The 11,942-nt window shown below is 40.5% G+C and overlaps 3 protein-coding genes and 1 long non-coding RNA gene across 4 annotated transcripts; 2 read left to right on the top strand and 2 right to left on the bottom strand.

Moving 5' to 3' along the window:
• Positions 1–40: 40 nt before the first annotated feature.
• Positions 41–760, top strand: LOC129581335 (uncharacterized). The gene is made up of 3 exons (XR_008689485.1): positions 41–150; positions 209–313; positions 386–760. It is a non-coding gene; the product is annotated as an uncharacterized LOC129581335 (long non-coding RNA).
• Positions 257–1,523, bottom strand: LOC129581334 (40S ribosomal protein S20-like). Its single transcript, XM_055472336.1, has 3 exons — positions 1,342–1,523; positions 1,124–1,238; positions 257–682 (listed from the first exon to the last, which is right to left on the bottom strand). The coding sequence occupies exons 1-3, from the start codon at positions 1,348–1,350 to the stop codon at positions 426–428; spliced, it is 381 nt and encodes a 126-aa protein (XP_055328311.1). The 5' UTR covers positions 1,351–1,523; the 3' UTR covers positions 257–425.
• Positions 1,524–1,635: 112 nt separating this feature from the next.
• Positions 1,636–4,165, top strand: LOC129581332 (U3 small nucleolar ribonucleoprotein protein IMP4-like). The gene is made up of 3 exons (XM_055472332.1): positions 1,636–2,187; positions 2,774–3,097; positions 3,830–4,165. Exons 1-3 carry the CDS (start codon positions 1,774–1,776, stop codon positions 3,998–4,000), a joined length of 909 nt encoding a protein of 302 aa, XP_055328307.1. The 5' UTR covers positions 1,636–1,773; the 3' UTR covers positions 4,001–4,165.
• On the bottom strand, positions 4,012–7,946 carry LOC129581331 (uncharacterized). Its single transcript, XM_055472331.1, has 7 exons — positions 7,585–7,946; positions 7,153–7,372; positions 6,702–6,985; positions 6,210–6,532; positions 4,767–4,810; positions 4,601–4,653; positions 4,012–4,528 (listed from the first exon to the last, which is right to left on the bottom strand). The coding sequence occupies exons 1-7, from the start codon at positions 7,807–7,809 to the stop codon at positions 4,238–4,240; spliced, it is 1,440 nt and encodes a 479-aa protein (XP_055328306.1). The 5' UTR covers positions 7,810–7,946; the 3' UTR covers positions 4,012–4,237.
• Positions 7,947–11,942: the final 3,996 nt, after the last annotated feature.

Genomic DNA, 11,942 nt, shown 5'->3' with positions numbered 1-11,942 from the left:
GAAAATTAATATCAACCTATGTGCCTGGGTTCACATACAACAGTTATAAATTTGTTTGATGATAAAACAGCGTCTACTGTAAAATTTGTAAATACAACAAAACGTTTCCGGACAGCGAGCGCGCTTCTCTGCCTCCATTTTGCTTATCGTGTAAGTATCCCTGGTCTCACATACAATATTGTAGGTGTAGTTAACAGTTTATGTACAGGCATATTGTCAAACACACTGGTCAACGGGATATACTCGTATCTTACCACACTACATAAACGGCGATTCAAACACATCTGCAAGCTGTTGTTCCTTTATGTACGAGGTAAGTAAGTAAATCGAAATCAGCAAACAAAATAATCACCAAATCCAATAATGCGGTCAGGTTTTATTTTAGAGTTTCCATTTTGCGCGAACAATTTCACGTTATAAATACTCTACTTTCCTTCAATCGACACCTCCACTTCGACACCAGCTTCAATAGAAAAGGAAGTGATCTGCTTAACAGTGTCAGGTATGCTGAACAGATCGATAACTCTTTTGTGAATGCGCATCTGGAATCGATCCCAGGTCTTGGATCCTTCACCGCACGGCGTTTTCCGGGTTGTAATGCGGAGCACTTTCGTGGGGATGCGGACTGGGCCTTTGGTTCGCACGCGCTTCTCTTTCGATTTCTGAATGAATTCCGTACAAACTGCGAAGAAAATGTCATGCACTGTTGCTTTAAAAACCATTTGACCAAAAGATCCAATACCCTTAGAACAATAATAACACTACCGTCCAAGTTGTACCCGCACATGTTACATGCTGATCGTGAGCATTTGAACACAGTACAATCAACTTTCATTACGAACATGAAATTCAGAATGCAAATGAACTTTACCATATAAGCAGAAAACCCATAATCAGGATACAAGTAAAAATTCCCGTTGTTTTGCCATTACCAAGTAGCTAGTATAACTGCATAAGTAACCGAAAAACCAAAGTAACCAAAATCAAACAAACACTAGTAACTGGACAGAGAAAACCCACCATTTCGTTGTTGATAACAGAATAATGCTAATGCTACCAAATTAGTGGCATGAAATCTGGAAACGAAAAACTTTTGCAGAAGAGACCAGACAAGTAATCGAACCTTTTTCGAGTGCGGCTACATCCGTGGAGGTGAGAGTAATCCGGATCTTCCTAACATCCGCGTGCTCGGTATGTTCCTTGCCCTCTTTGGTGTCATCATAAACTTGGGTCTGAGTCTGTAAAATCCCAATGAAACCATCAAGAACCCACAAAGAACGCTCAGCCACAAAACTGTGCGAAGACTTCCACACGCGCAATTCGCTACTGTGTTTGACTTACCGCTGCCATTGTAGTAGAACTGGTATCTTAAAGTCTTACAGGAAAACCAAGAAGTTCAAAGAAAACACTCAAAACAGCCAGTTTGTGGATTTGTGCGTCCAAAGCGTTATAATAACGGACCGGCGGGCCTCGTTAGATTTAATACAGCAAGGAAACGAGAAATTGGAAATGGTATGTCACCGTATGTGCCCATTCCAGTTCCAAGCAAAATAGCAACCCTACCGGCGACCGCCCGAGTTGCCGCATGCTTGTGCTGCGGACAATCGGCAGGAAGACTGCTTTAACCCTGCCAGCTGTTCTATTATAACGTAGGAATTTACTAGATGACAATTATAGAGTTCCCCACGCTTTTATTTCCATTTTATTATTTATCTTGCGGTTTTGCTCACCACTAAAAGAGCGAAGCGGGTATCTTTATCAGCACCACTAAAGATGATGCGCCGACAAGCTCGTCTGCGGCGTGAGTATCTCTACCGCAAAAGCATTGAGGAACGTCAGCGAACCATTCAAGAGAACAAAGCCAAAGTCAAGAACGCCTTGGACAAGAGCCACATCCTACCCAGCGCACTTCGTAAGGATGCTCTGCTGCTAGCTGAGAAGACAGACTGGGATGACGAGGGCGGTCAGGGAATTGTCACTCACGAAGACGACGAGTACCGCTGGGCTGGCGTGGAAGACCCTAATATCGTCATCACTACATCACGCGATCCATCTGCGAAGCTAAAGCAGTTCGCCAAAGAACTCAAACTAATTTTCCCCAATTCTCACCGGATAAATCGCGGAAGTTACGAGATGACGACTCTCTTGGAGTGGTGTCGATCAAAAAACGTCACCGATTTTGTTCAGGTGCGTCTTCTCTTGCAGATCAAAAGCAGATTATCGTAAGTAACGATACTTATACGTACTTTACAATATTTTAACGTACTTTTCATATTACATACTTTTTATAATATGTTTTTATACTTTTAACGTACTTTTTATTTTATTATTAGTGTATTTATAATTTTATACGCAACTTTTATAAGAGTGTATCTTTGTGAGCGACGCTCGTCCCTATATATATCGAAAAAAAATTTCAGAATATTTTATATACCATACTGCATACTGGAGACCGTTATATTGTTAATGCACTGGCTTAAAAAGCGCTTAATAATTTAGCTCACAATATTACACTAGTTTATTTGGATTTTACTTTGACGGGTCCAAATAATTCTGTATATATTATCATTGCACACCTGTTCAGTAGTTATTTTGTTGTCTTCTGAATTGTCAGTATTTTATGAAATATAAGCTTGTTGTGTTATAGCGCGTAATCGAAATTTACCAGCATTTTTTTTATTATAACTAAGGAAAACCGAAAATTGCATAGTTGTTTTCGCATAAACAGGCATTCGAATTTGTTCAAACATTTCTTGTTATATTTTATTTCCAGGTGCATGAACATCGAGGACAGCCGGATACTTTGATAATCAGCCATTTGCCTTACGGACCGACAGCCATGTTCTCCTTGACAAACGTGATTATGCGCCATGACATTCCCAATATGGGCACAATGTCCCAGCAGTATCCACATCTTATTTTTCACAATTTCAAGAGTCGGCTGGGTCAACGCGTTGTCAATATTTTGAAGCATTTGTTCCCGGTTCCGAAGGAAGATTCCAAACGGGTGATAACTTTTGCCAATCAGGATGATTTCATCTCTTTTCGCCATCATACGTACAAGAAAGAGGATGGCAAAAATGTCGTATTAGAAGAGGTATGCGTTAATGAGAGCCCGAAATATTATTTATAGTTTCTGTTATATTTTTTGTTTCAACAGCGCTTCACTTTTTGTACTTCCGAAGTTCATCTTCTTTCTAGAAAATCTGTTCATGCATTAATTATCTACATGAATATTTTAAAATTTTCCACTTTGGAAACTGATAACAGTACGTAGGTAAGTTGAGTACCGTAAATACGTTACGTTTGTCATGATTCATTCATTCATTCATGTATCAGGAGCAGACAACCCGTTTAACAGGACTTCAATGTCTGGTCGGTAATAATTAAATATAATGTGCGGTACCGAAAAAATTTAACATTCGTACTGGATTATTTGATCTAGATCGTCATTACTAAATTATTTGGTTCAGACAGATCTAAAAAGTATTTACTGAATTATTTGGTTTGGACAGGTCTAACAGTGCCTCCATATGAAGACATGAGTGTTTTTCGCTACGAATTTATCCCCTCCTCGTTTTGCTTTTCATACTTCCTTTTGTTTCGTTGCGTACTAAATAGTGTTTTATTTTGTTTATTGGTATTTCCAAACAAATGCATTTCGCACGGTTTGTAAGCCCGCGGTCTATGTCTGACATGAGTTTTGTATTTTGAATGACAGCAGTATCGTTCCTAAGACTAACAGTACTTTACGGAATCCTCCCCGAAGTTTGAACAAGCGCGTTATTAATGAATTAAGATGCTGAAGATGCATGTTATTAATTTTTAGGTTGGTCCTCGAATGGAGATGAAGTTATACTCGATTAAATTGGGCACCGTGGAGAATATCGACGCTGCCGACACAGAATGGCAGCTGAAGCCTTTCATGAACACGAGCAAGAAACGCCGATATTTAAGCGATGATCCTGGATTCCTTACGAAAAACGCTACTGAAGCATGAGATTTTCATGATTTATGTCTCATAGAAAACTTCTTCCTTGTTTTTTTTTAAGTTTGAACCGATGTTGCTTCTGTTACGGCGGAATGCAGATGTTTGATCATGAGAAAGTAGATATCGACAGTGTTATCAAGACTGGAATCGTATTAAAGACTAATCGGAAATGTGCGGATATAGAATTACGCTCGGTTTCGTTGGACGTTGATATTATTTGACTTCTGTAAATGCATAATCTGTGCGTTAAGTATTAACTAATCCACACGCTTCATTTACGCGATTTTTCGGAACTTTGTACTCTTTCCATGTGATACTCCGTTTCTGCAAATCCTGAAACCATTTCGCTCGCGCCACATGCTTCTGGATGACTTTGTGGTGGAAGAATTGCGGATCCAATGCGCGCACTTGAACGAAGTCGCATTCACTCATGTGCACCCAACGCGGACACTCCATCATTTGGTTCAGGTATTTTTCCCGGTCGTCAAAGTCGGCCTTTAACCATTTAGCAGCCGCTTCGTAGACATCAACTTCCGTCTACAGCAACATAAGCAACTGACCTTTATCCATATGACTGATTTATGATTCTGTTACAAGGATCAGACCTACCTTCACACATATATGGTTACTGGAAAGAAGTTCGTATATTTGCTGGGGAGTCACTGCAAGAAAAATAAATCCTCTTGTCTTCAGAGTAATGCACGTAATAACGTTATTAAATTTTTTATCTCTATCGCGATTTTATGTTTTCTGTACTTGAACGCTGTCAACTTACGATCGGATAATCCTTCGGCTAGCATTCCATACAAAGCAGCAGCTCTACAACAGAATCAGATTGAAATTTCACCATAGAGACAACTCCGCAAAGGTAATCTGCAAGAAGGGAGGTGAATATCGCCCACACCAAAGTTAAGGACGCGGTGGTCACCCATTATTCATCAGTACCAGAATTAAATAATTTTCTTGTATACTCGTACACTTAAGAGCAACAACGGCACGGTACAACAGTCTCGCACATCATATAAAACATCATAACTTTGAAATTAAACAAAGAAATTACAACCGAAATTGAATTTCGATGCAGGAGAGTTTTGACAGTATATAATCTGTGAAGAGGTCATGGACAACGGGTTAATTTCTAACGTGCTAACGTTCATCCAGAGCAAGCAGAAGCGGCGACAATCAAACAGCTGCTGGAGAAGTGCCGCGGAAATATGGGAAATACCGAATACTGAGGAGGAGCGGCCGACAACGGAAACGTTGTTCATACCTGGCATAATCCGAACGCCCCGAGTTTTCCGCCTAGACCAACAAGGCAAGTGCGGCCACAGAATTCTGCTGATGTAGCCAACACATGCTGCTTTAGAATCGAAAACAACTCAAGGAATGGAACGAAAAGTATCCGGTAAACCGCGAAAAAATCAGCCCGTATTGACCGCAGACTGTCACGTGTCCGGGAAACTATTTCTTTGACAGCACAGCGACTGTTGATGGCGCTTCCTACTTGTAAGTCGCGCAAGTGCGGCGGCGCATACTTCCTGATTTCCTATTGAAGCCTTAACAGTTTAGTCTCAGACCTGGCGCTCACATTTTGATTGTTGGAACTTTCTGTTGTGCCTTTCCCAGAGCGAGGAGGATGTCCAAAATGTCCACTGTCAGTCAAAAGACGAAGTTCTAATGTACTTGTTTAGGGCAGCCGCCGGTAAGCAACAATTGTTTATTTTTTTCGTGTAGGCATGTAACACGCTGGTGCGGAAAAAACATCCAGACTGCCAATTGTCGCCCTGACAGAGAATTTCGACCAGGATACAAATACAGCTAGTGCAATGACAAACTGCCGCATGATTAACTGAACATACGCATATTTTTTTTACTGGAATTTTCAGTATTCTATAGTTACGGAGTTTGACATGGTAAAGGTGTCGTGCGGCTGAAAAAAAGCAGTAGAGATATGCACAGAGAAAAATGCCAGCAACACAAGCGGCAAACATGCCAGTCAAAGGAAAAGTCATAATTTTATGAACATGCATTACCCTGTCCATATAAATTTCGTTATGTTGGTTAAGTCTTACGTTAGTTACCTCAATTTTGTATGTTAGCTTTTGAGTCCTTAATTAATGGTCCAGAGTATTAAAACAAGAACCTCTCGCGTATAGGGCTTATCTATTAGACTTGCGACGCTTAGCTATGTTTTTAAAGTAAAAAGAATGGTTCTTACCCAAATTTTTGAGCCTTTCGGTGAACGCGAATCCTTTCCTGTGGAATGCGTATTTCCGGTTTGTCCGGCTTACCCGCGCTGTTCAGACCGTCCTCCGTTTTGCTGATCAATTGCGCAAAACTGGATTTACGTGTGAGCTTAACCAAGGCTTCGCTTGTTCTCTGCGCTGAATACTTGGGATCACATTCCATGGCGGGAAGACTGTCCGCTGATGGCTTTTCAAAAGGGTCTACTTCTTTCGTGCCATGGACGCTACCGCGACCATGACCTTCCTTCTCATTAACCGCGCGTGACAGGTATGGCATATTTAAGCACTGAGCAATCTGTAAAATGTGTAAATGAAGTCTTTTATTTCTTGATTAGTTAACATTTTTTGTAAGTTCCCGCTTTCGGCTAAATGCGGCATCGCATCTTCTAAAAATGTGAATAAATGTTGATCGCTTTGGCGGTAATTTATTGTTGAACGTGACACATAGCAGTTTTCGTTCGTACTTGCCGTATTTGCTCACTTTGGTCGCTAAGTTTTATATTGCCCGTGTACATCCACAGGATGACCTTTTGAAGAGCTTTAGGATCGGCGCTGATATGGTGCACGTTATCTTGTAAGCTTTCCACTTCGTTTGTCGATTTGCTAGTGTACAGCCGTGATAGTACACTGGAGAAGGCGGCGAGCACTGCTTTATGACCAACGACGGTTTCTCCGCCGATGGACAGTTTAGCATCGCAATTATACGTTTCCTTTTGTTGAACGTACAAGCTGCGTCCCAATTTTGTCGCTGAAAGAAAATATTACTCTACTCTAAAAACTTTTGATAGGCGCAAATTTTTAAAATAAATGCAAAGGACAGTAAATTTATTGCGTAATAACACGCTTTACTTTTTTAATAAATTATGATACACGTATCAGTTGTGCCACTGTGTGCAAGTAGGAATTTAGTTTTACCATGATCAGCCACTTCGTTTTCATTATAGCCTAGTGTGCCACGCAATGACAGCACCTGTGTGGTTGTAAATCGAGTGCCTGGATTGATGCTTCCGATGGGAATAAGGAGGAGGTTACTGTTGATGGGGTCTTCATTCAATGGCTGACAGAGTGTGTCGAACTGTGCTAACTGCGCTGGTGGTTTTGTTCGCTTTTTATTGAAGACTTGGTTGATGGTTTCCTGCAAGCCAATATACAGTATATTGTATTTTATATAGAATGCGCATACCGTACTAGCGAACGCTTTAAAACAGCGTGATAACCACATTCATATTAACAGCAATTTACTCATAATTGATAATTGCAGATAATAATTAATAAATTTAAAGCTAGAATTACAAATTATCACTTTAATGCCAAAGTAAAATGTAATCACAGTGTTTGTCTGCCAACCTCGGAGACAGTCTTCTCCAGCAGGTTTTTTGATTTTCTTAGTGCTTCCACCAGTTCAGGGTCATCGTTGAGCAAGACCTCCTCCACGTAGCAGGCACGGTTGGTGGCACCTTCCTTAAATGTAGCTAATCCCGATAGTTTGTGGTCGGATTTGATGACCTTAGTTGTGATCTTCTCCTCGACCTTGTGTGGCAGTTCTTTGACCTTTTTATTCACAGCTGCCATGGTTAATTTCTGCAGACTGCTGCTACGGAGTATTATTCATCAGTTGTCGTATACACCCTTAGAGTCGCAGTCATTTTTTGTGAATGTTTATTACAATTTAACATACGCTGCGTTTTGACACCTTTTAAAATGTAGTATTATACTTCCAGTATTTTGTATCGCAGTCCGACGCTGCGAAATTACCACGGAAACTTTCGAGTTTCCCTGTCATAGCATACATACGGTTAGCACTTTAATAAGTTGTAGTACTGCACTAGTGTTACACAGCCAGAACAGTTGTATACACTACTGTCACGGTCCCAGTAATTTAAAGAGAAAGCTTAAAGCATGCACACAAGGCGGTTCAACCATTATTATTAATTATTCAAACATTACTTAAAATTAACTGTACACGTAGAGTAAGTACAGTAATCCCACGATCAGTACTAGTGCATTAATTACTGCGATTATTTCGGCTTTTCTAACAAAATGATACTACGCTAGCCGGTAGCATCTACAGTATAATAATTTAAGCAAGTATTTTTACGCTCGCCTAGGGCCGAGAGCAAATAATGCTGCGTACAACGAATACATTATTGAATTTACCTTCAGAATGCAAATTTAGATGAGCATTAACTACGTGGACGTGTACGAGAATGCCTCGCACTTCCAACATCTTCCACTTTGTGCTTCGATCAAGCGCACGGACATTAACTAAGTTCCGTTTACCTGATTTTGGTACGTACTTAATTCGTATTAACTTCCAAGGTTCTGAATTCCTTTTATAAATAACAAAAAAGTAGTTTGATTTATAACTTATTGCTGTTATTACTATTATTATTCGTAAGTGACCGTGACACCGTGAACAAGCACTTATGTCAAAGACTCAAATTTATTTCAATGAAATTAACGAGTAACGGAGTAAGTATAACAGACAAAAAACTAAAGTTTACACTGTGCCCTTCCAAAATAACATTCTTTAAATTTAGTACAGAAGTCTTTATGCAAGCTGCGAGCGCTGATAGACGTAGTGCCCAGAGTACTGGAAAAGTGCCATAATTCGACGCGGATGAGTTGATATGTTTAATTAATTGGCATCGGATATCCGCTTCCAATGGTCCAGTCGCAATTTCGCCGGGGCAGCATTCTGTCTGCCACGTCAAATTATCAGCCAGCACATGGCCACGGAGCTGTACAAGATGCAGCATTACTTATGTTACTGGCAATGGGGAGGAAGTGTTCAGATACACTGGGTGATGAGTACAAAGCGTTTCGCCACTCCGACCCGAGGCACTCACTGCGCGGCATCGCATTCCGCAGCGATCGCCCTTCCATAACAACATGACGGTATTTCTGGCCCGCCGCGCTGACGTCACTGGCAACCTAATTTGTGAGGAAAAATATTTCAATAATTCCAGCTGTTTTTTTCCTAATAGTACCACTCTGTAACGTGTCTAAATCTGTCTCATACGATGAGCGCATACGCATCGAATGCCGACTATTTTTAGTGTCACTCAAGTTTTTGACTGCCAGCTAGCACTTCGTGAACAGCTTCGCACCTTACAACACTATTTTCGATATTTTGTAAATACATTTAACTTTAATTAAAATAAGCTCTCTGCAGGAAAATTGTTTTCTTAGCAAAATTAAAAGCAGCGCGCGGCTTTTCGGTATTGAACTTCAAGTTTCGGCCGCATGTTGTTAATATGCAGTGCCATGAAATGGTGCAAATTGCGAGTACGACCTTTGCAAAGTGGTTCTTTATGCTGATGATCTTGTCGATTGCGGTGCTGTAACTGCAACGTCTGTCTTAAGGGAGACCGCGGCGCAGCGACCGTTGACTTTAATCGCAACTTAATGATTTTTTCGGGAAGAAAATGGGAAACGTGGCCGTGATGTATCTGTGTGTCTGTGTGGCGAACGAGATAGTGTGGGAGAGAAAGCGAAATACTGTTGCAAAGGCTAAACATTTGACAGGAAGGCTGTGATTAATAGTCGGCTGGGTAATTACAGAACAGCACCATAAATAATCAGATTTCATGTTACACTGCTTTTCCTTGCTGTATCAGTTGTAGCAACTTAGAGCCCAGTCCCGCCAGAGAGATAAATCATTTTTTCGATGAAGACTTCTACGCGACACACACATGCACGGCGCTTATGCAACAACACCGTCATAGTGTGTGCCATTCAGTATGCGAACGCTTAACGCCAGCGCATTAAGAGTGTCACTGCTTAATCATTGCTATTTTTTGTGGATCGTATCGATTTACCTAACAGATCAATTATTTTCAAAATGTTGAGCCAGTTAATTAAGATGTTCATATTAAGTAATTCCTTATTACATGCGCAACGCTGAACTTTATAGCCCCAAATTTTATTAGTTTAGAATTGATTGTTTTCTGTGCAGGCTAGCTACGAAGATGTAAAAGATGTAACGGCAATACAGTAAAAGCAGATCCTTGTTCTTCATCAGTTACGGTAAATCATGAGCTAGTCAAAAGTGAAATTATTCCAGTATTCGGCTAGCTTTTCGCAAAAGTTTCAAGTAGGATAACCAGAATGCGCTTTTACGCGGCAGATTTCCGATTGAATTATTGATTTAAGATCATAGCGAAAAGAATATGCGTAACGCACACTCAGCAAACTAACAAATCCAATAAAACAATCGACGAAAGGGGTAGACCGACTAGTCCATTTTACTGGCCATTAGCATTTTAATTATCTGCACTAAAACAAACCCATCCGGCGTCTTTAATTTCCTTATTTCGCGTCAAAGCGAGACTCTGTTTGCCGTGTCAACAGGGAAAATGCTGGCGTCGCGTCGATTACAGAAATGTTTACCCTTGCATGAACCAATGTGCGCAAACCGTATGCGCCATTTTTTCTGCCCAACAATACGGAATTTACGCGACATTAATTGTTCAGTGCAACACACTGTGCTTTCCTTTACCCAGTTGTTTAATGGAATAAATTTACGGCGGGCCGCCGTGTATGCAGCGTCTTTTCAGCCTGTATGGGCGGGAAGCTGATCCTAATCGTTTTATACGTTAACTGCCACGCTGACGTCAATGATCGCCAGACTATTGGGCCGGCGCGCAGTGTTGTGTTGAGGATGCGGATCCCATTCGGGGCAGCGCTGAGTTGGAGGCTTGTTGTAAAATATTGTTATGTCATGGTGAAACCATTAAGTCAACTTGCTTTTCTCATCCAATTTTCCTTCCGACCATTTAATCGTTGGTTTCCTTAATTGCATTCTAACCATCACATGTGTGCGAAAAGCACTACAACTGTGTCACCATGCAGTATAACTATGGGTGTCAAAACAGCGTGACCTTTGTTCGATCGATACAATAGCATAGAGTTTCATGATTCGATGGTACATCAAAATTAACTAATCTGGACTCCAAGGTTTTACACACATTCAACTATGAAATTTGTTTCATTTTGTGCTCCAGCGAACTCTGTACTGCAAATTTACTAGGTTCAGTTCAATAATTTAATAAATCTAATATTCATATAGAGTAAGTACTTAAAGTTTTTTGATTGATGCAAAATTCTATCCTAATCAGAAAAACACATTCGTGACAATTCCTCCGTAGAGGAATTGAATACGTAGGCGGTGGTTATATCATTATTACATAATAAAAATATGCAGTGAAAAATTTGAAAAAAAAGCTAAATTTTACCGTCTCACCGAATTTCTTTTGCACGACTGCAGTATTTTACAAAGGAATTCTAAATAGATCGAAAAAGTGCACCCATACCACCGGACCATCGCTTCCAGTGTTCCCTTTCATTATGGCTACACCGGTGACATGGGTGTAGTTTTTCGATCTATTTGGGCTTCCTTTGTAAAACACTGCAGTCGTGCAAAAGAAAGTCGGTGTGGATACTGGATACTGAAGAGGAAAATACACATTTCACTGATGCCAGTTAAATCGGAACCATCCGTTCATCTGCGTATGAGTTGTCTAGTTCCAACGTGGATTTTCTAGGGTAGAATTTCGGAATGCCTGAACTATTCTGGTGTATAGCAATACGTTATTTTGACATGCATTGTTCATCCTGGACACAGCATTCTTGTCCTGGGAAACAAGCAATTAAGTGTTCCAGTTCAATAATTTTTTTCTGAGCGCAGATAGACTGGAGAGTGA

The sequence above is a fragment of the Paramacrobiotus metropolitanus genome, unplaced genomic scaffold, assembly GCF_019649055.1.
Source record: "Paramacrobiotus metropolitanus isolate TYO unplaced genomic scaffold, Prichtersi_v1.0 Parri_scaffold0000005, whole genome shotgun sequence".
Classification (NCBI taxonomy): Eukaryota; Metazoa; Tardigrada; class Eutardigrada; order Parachela; family Macrobiotidae; genus Paramacrobiotus; species Paramacrobiotus metropolitanus.
Note: the sequence above shows the minus strand (reverse complement) of the source record. Positions and strands in the feature narration are given on the sequence as shown.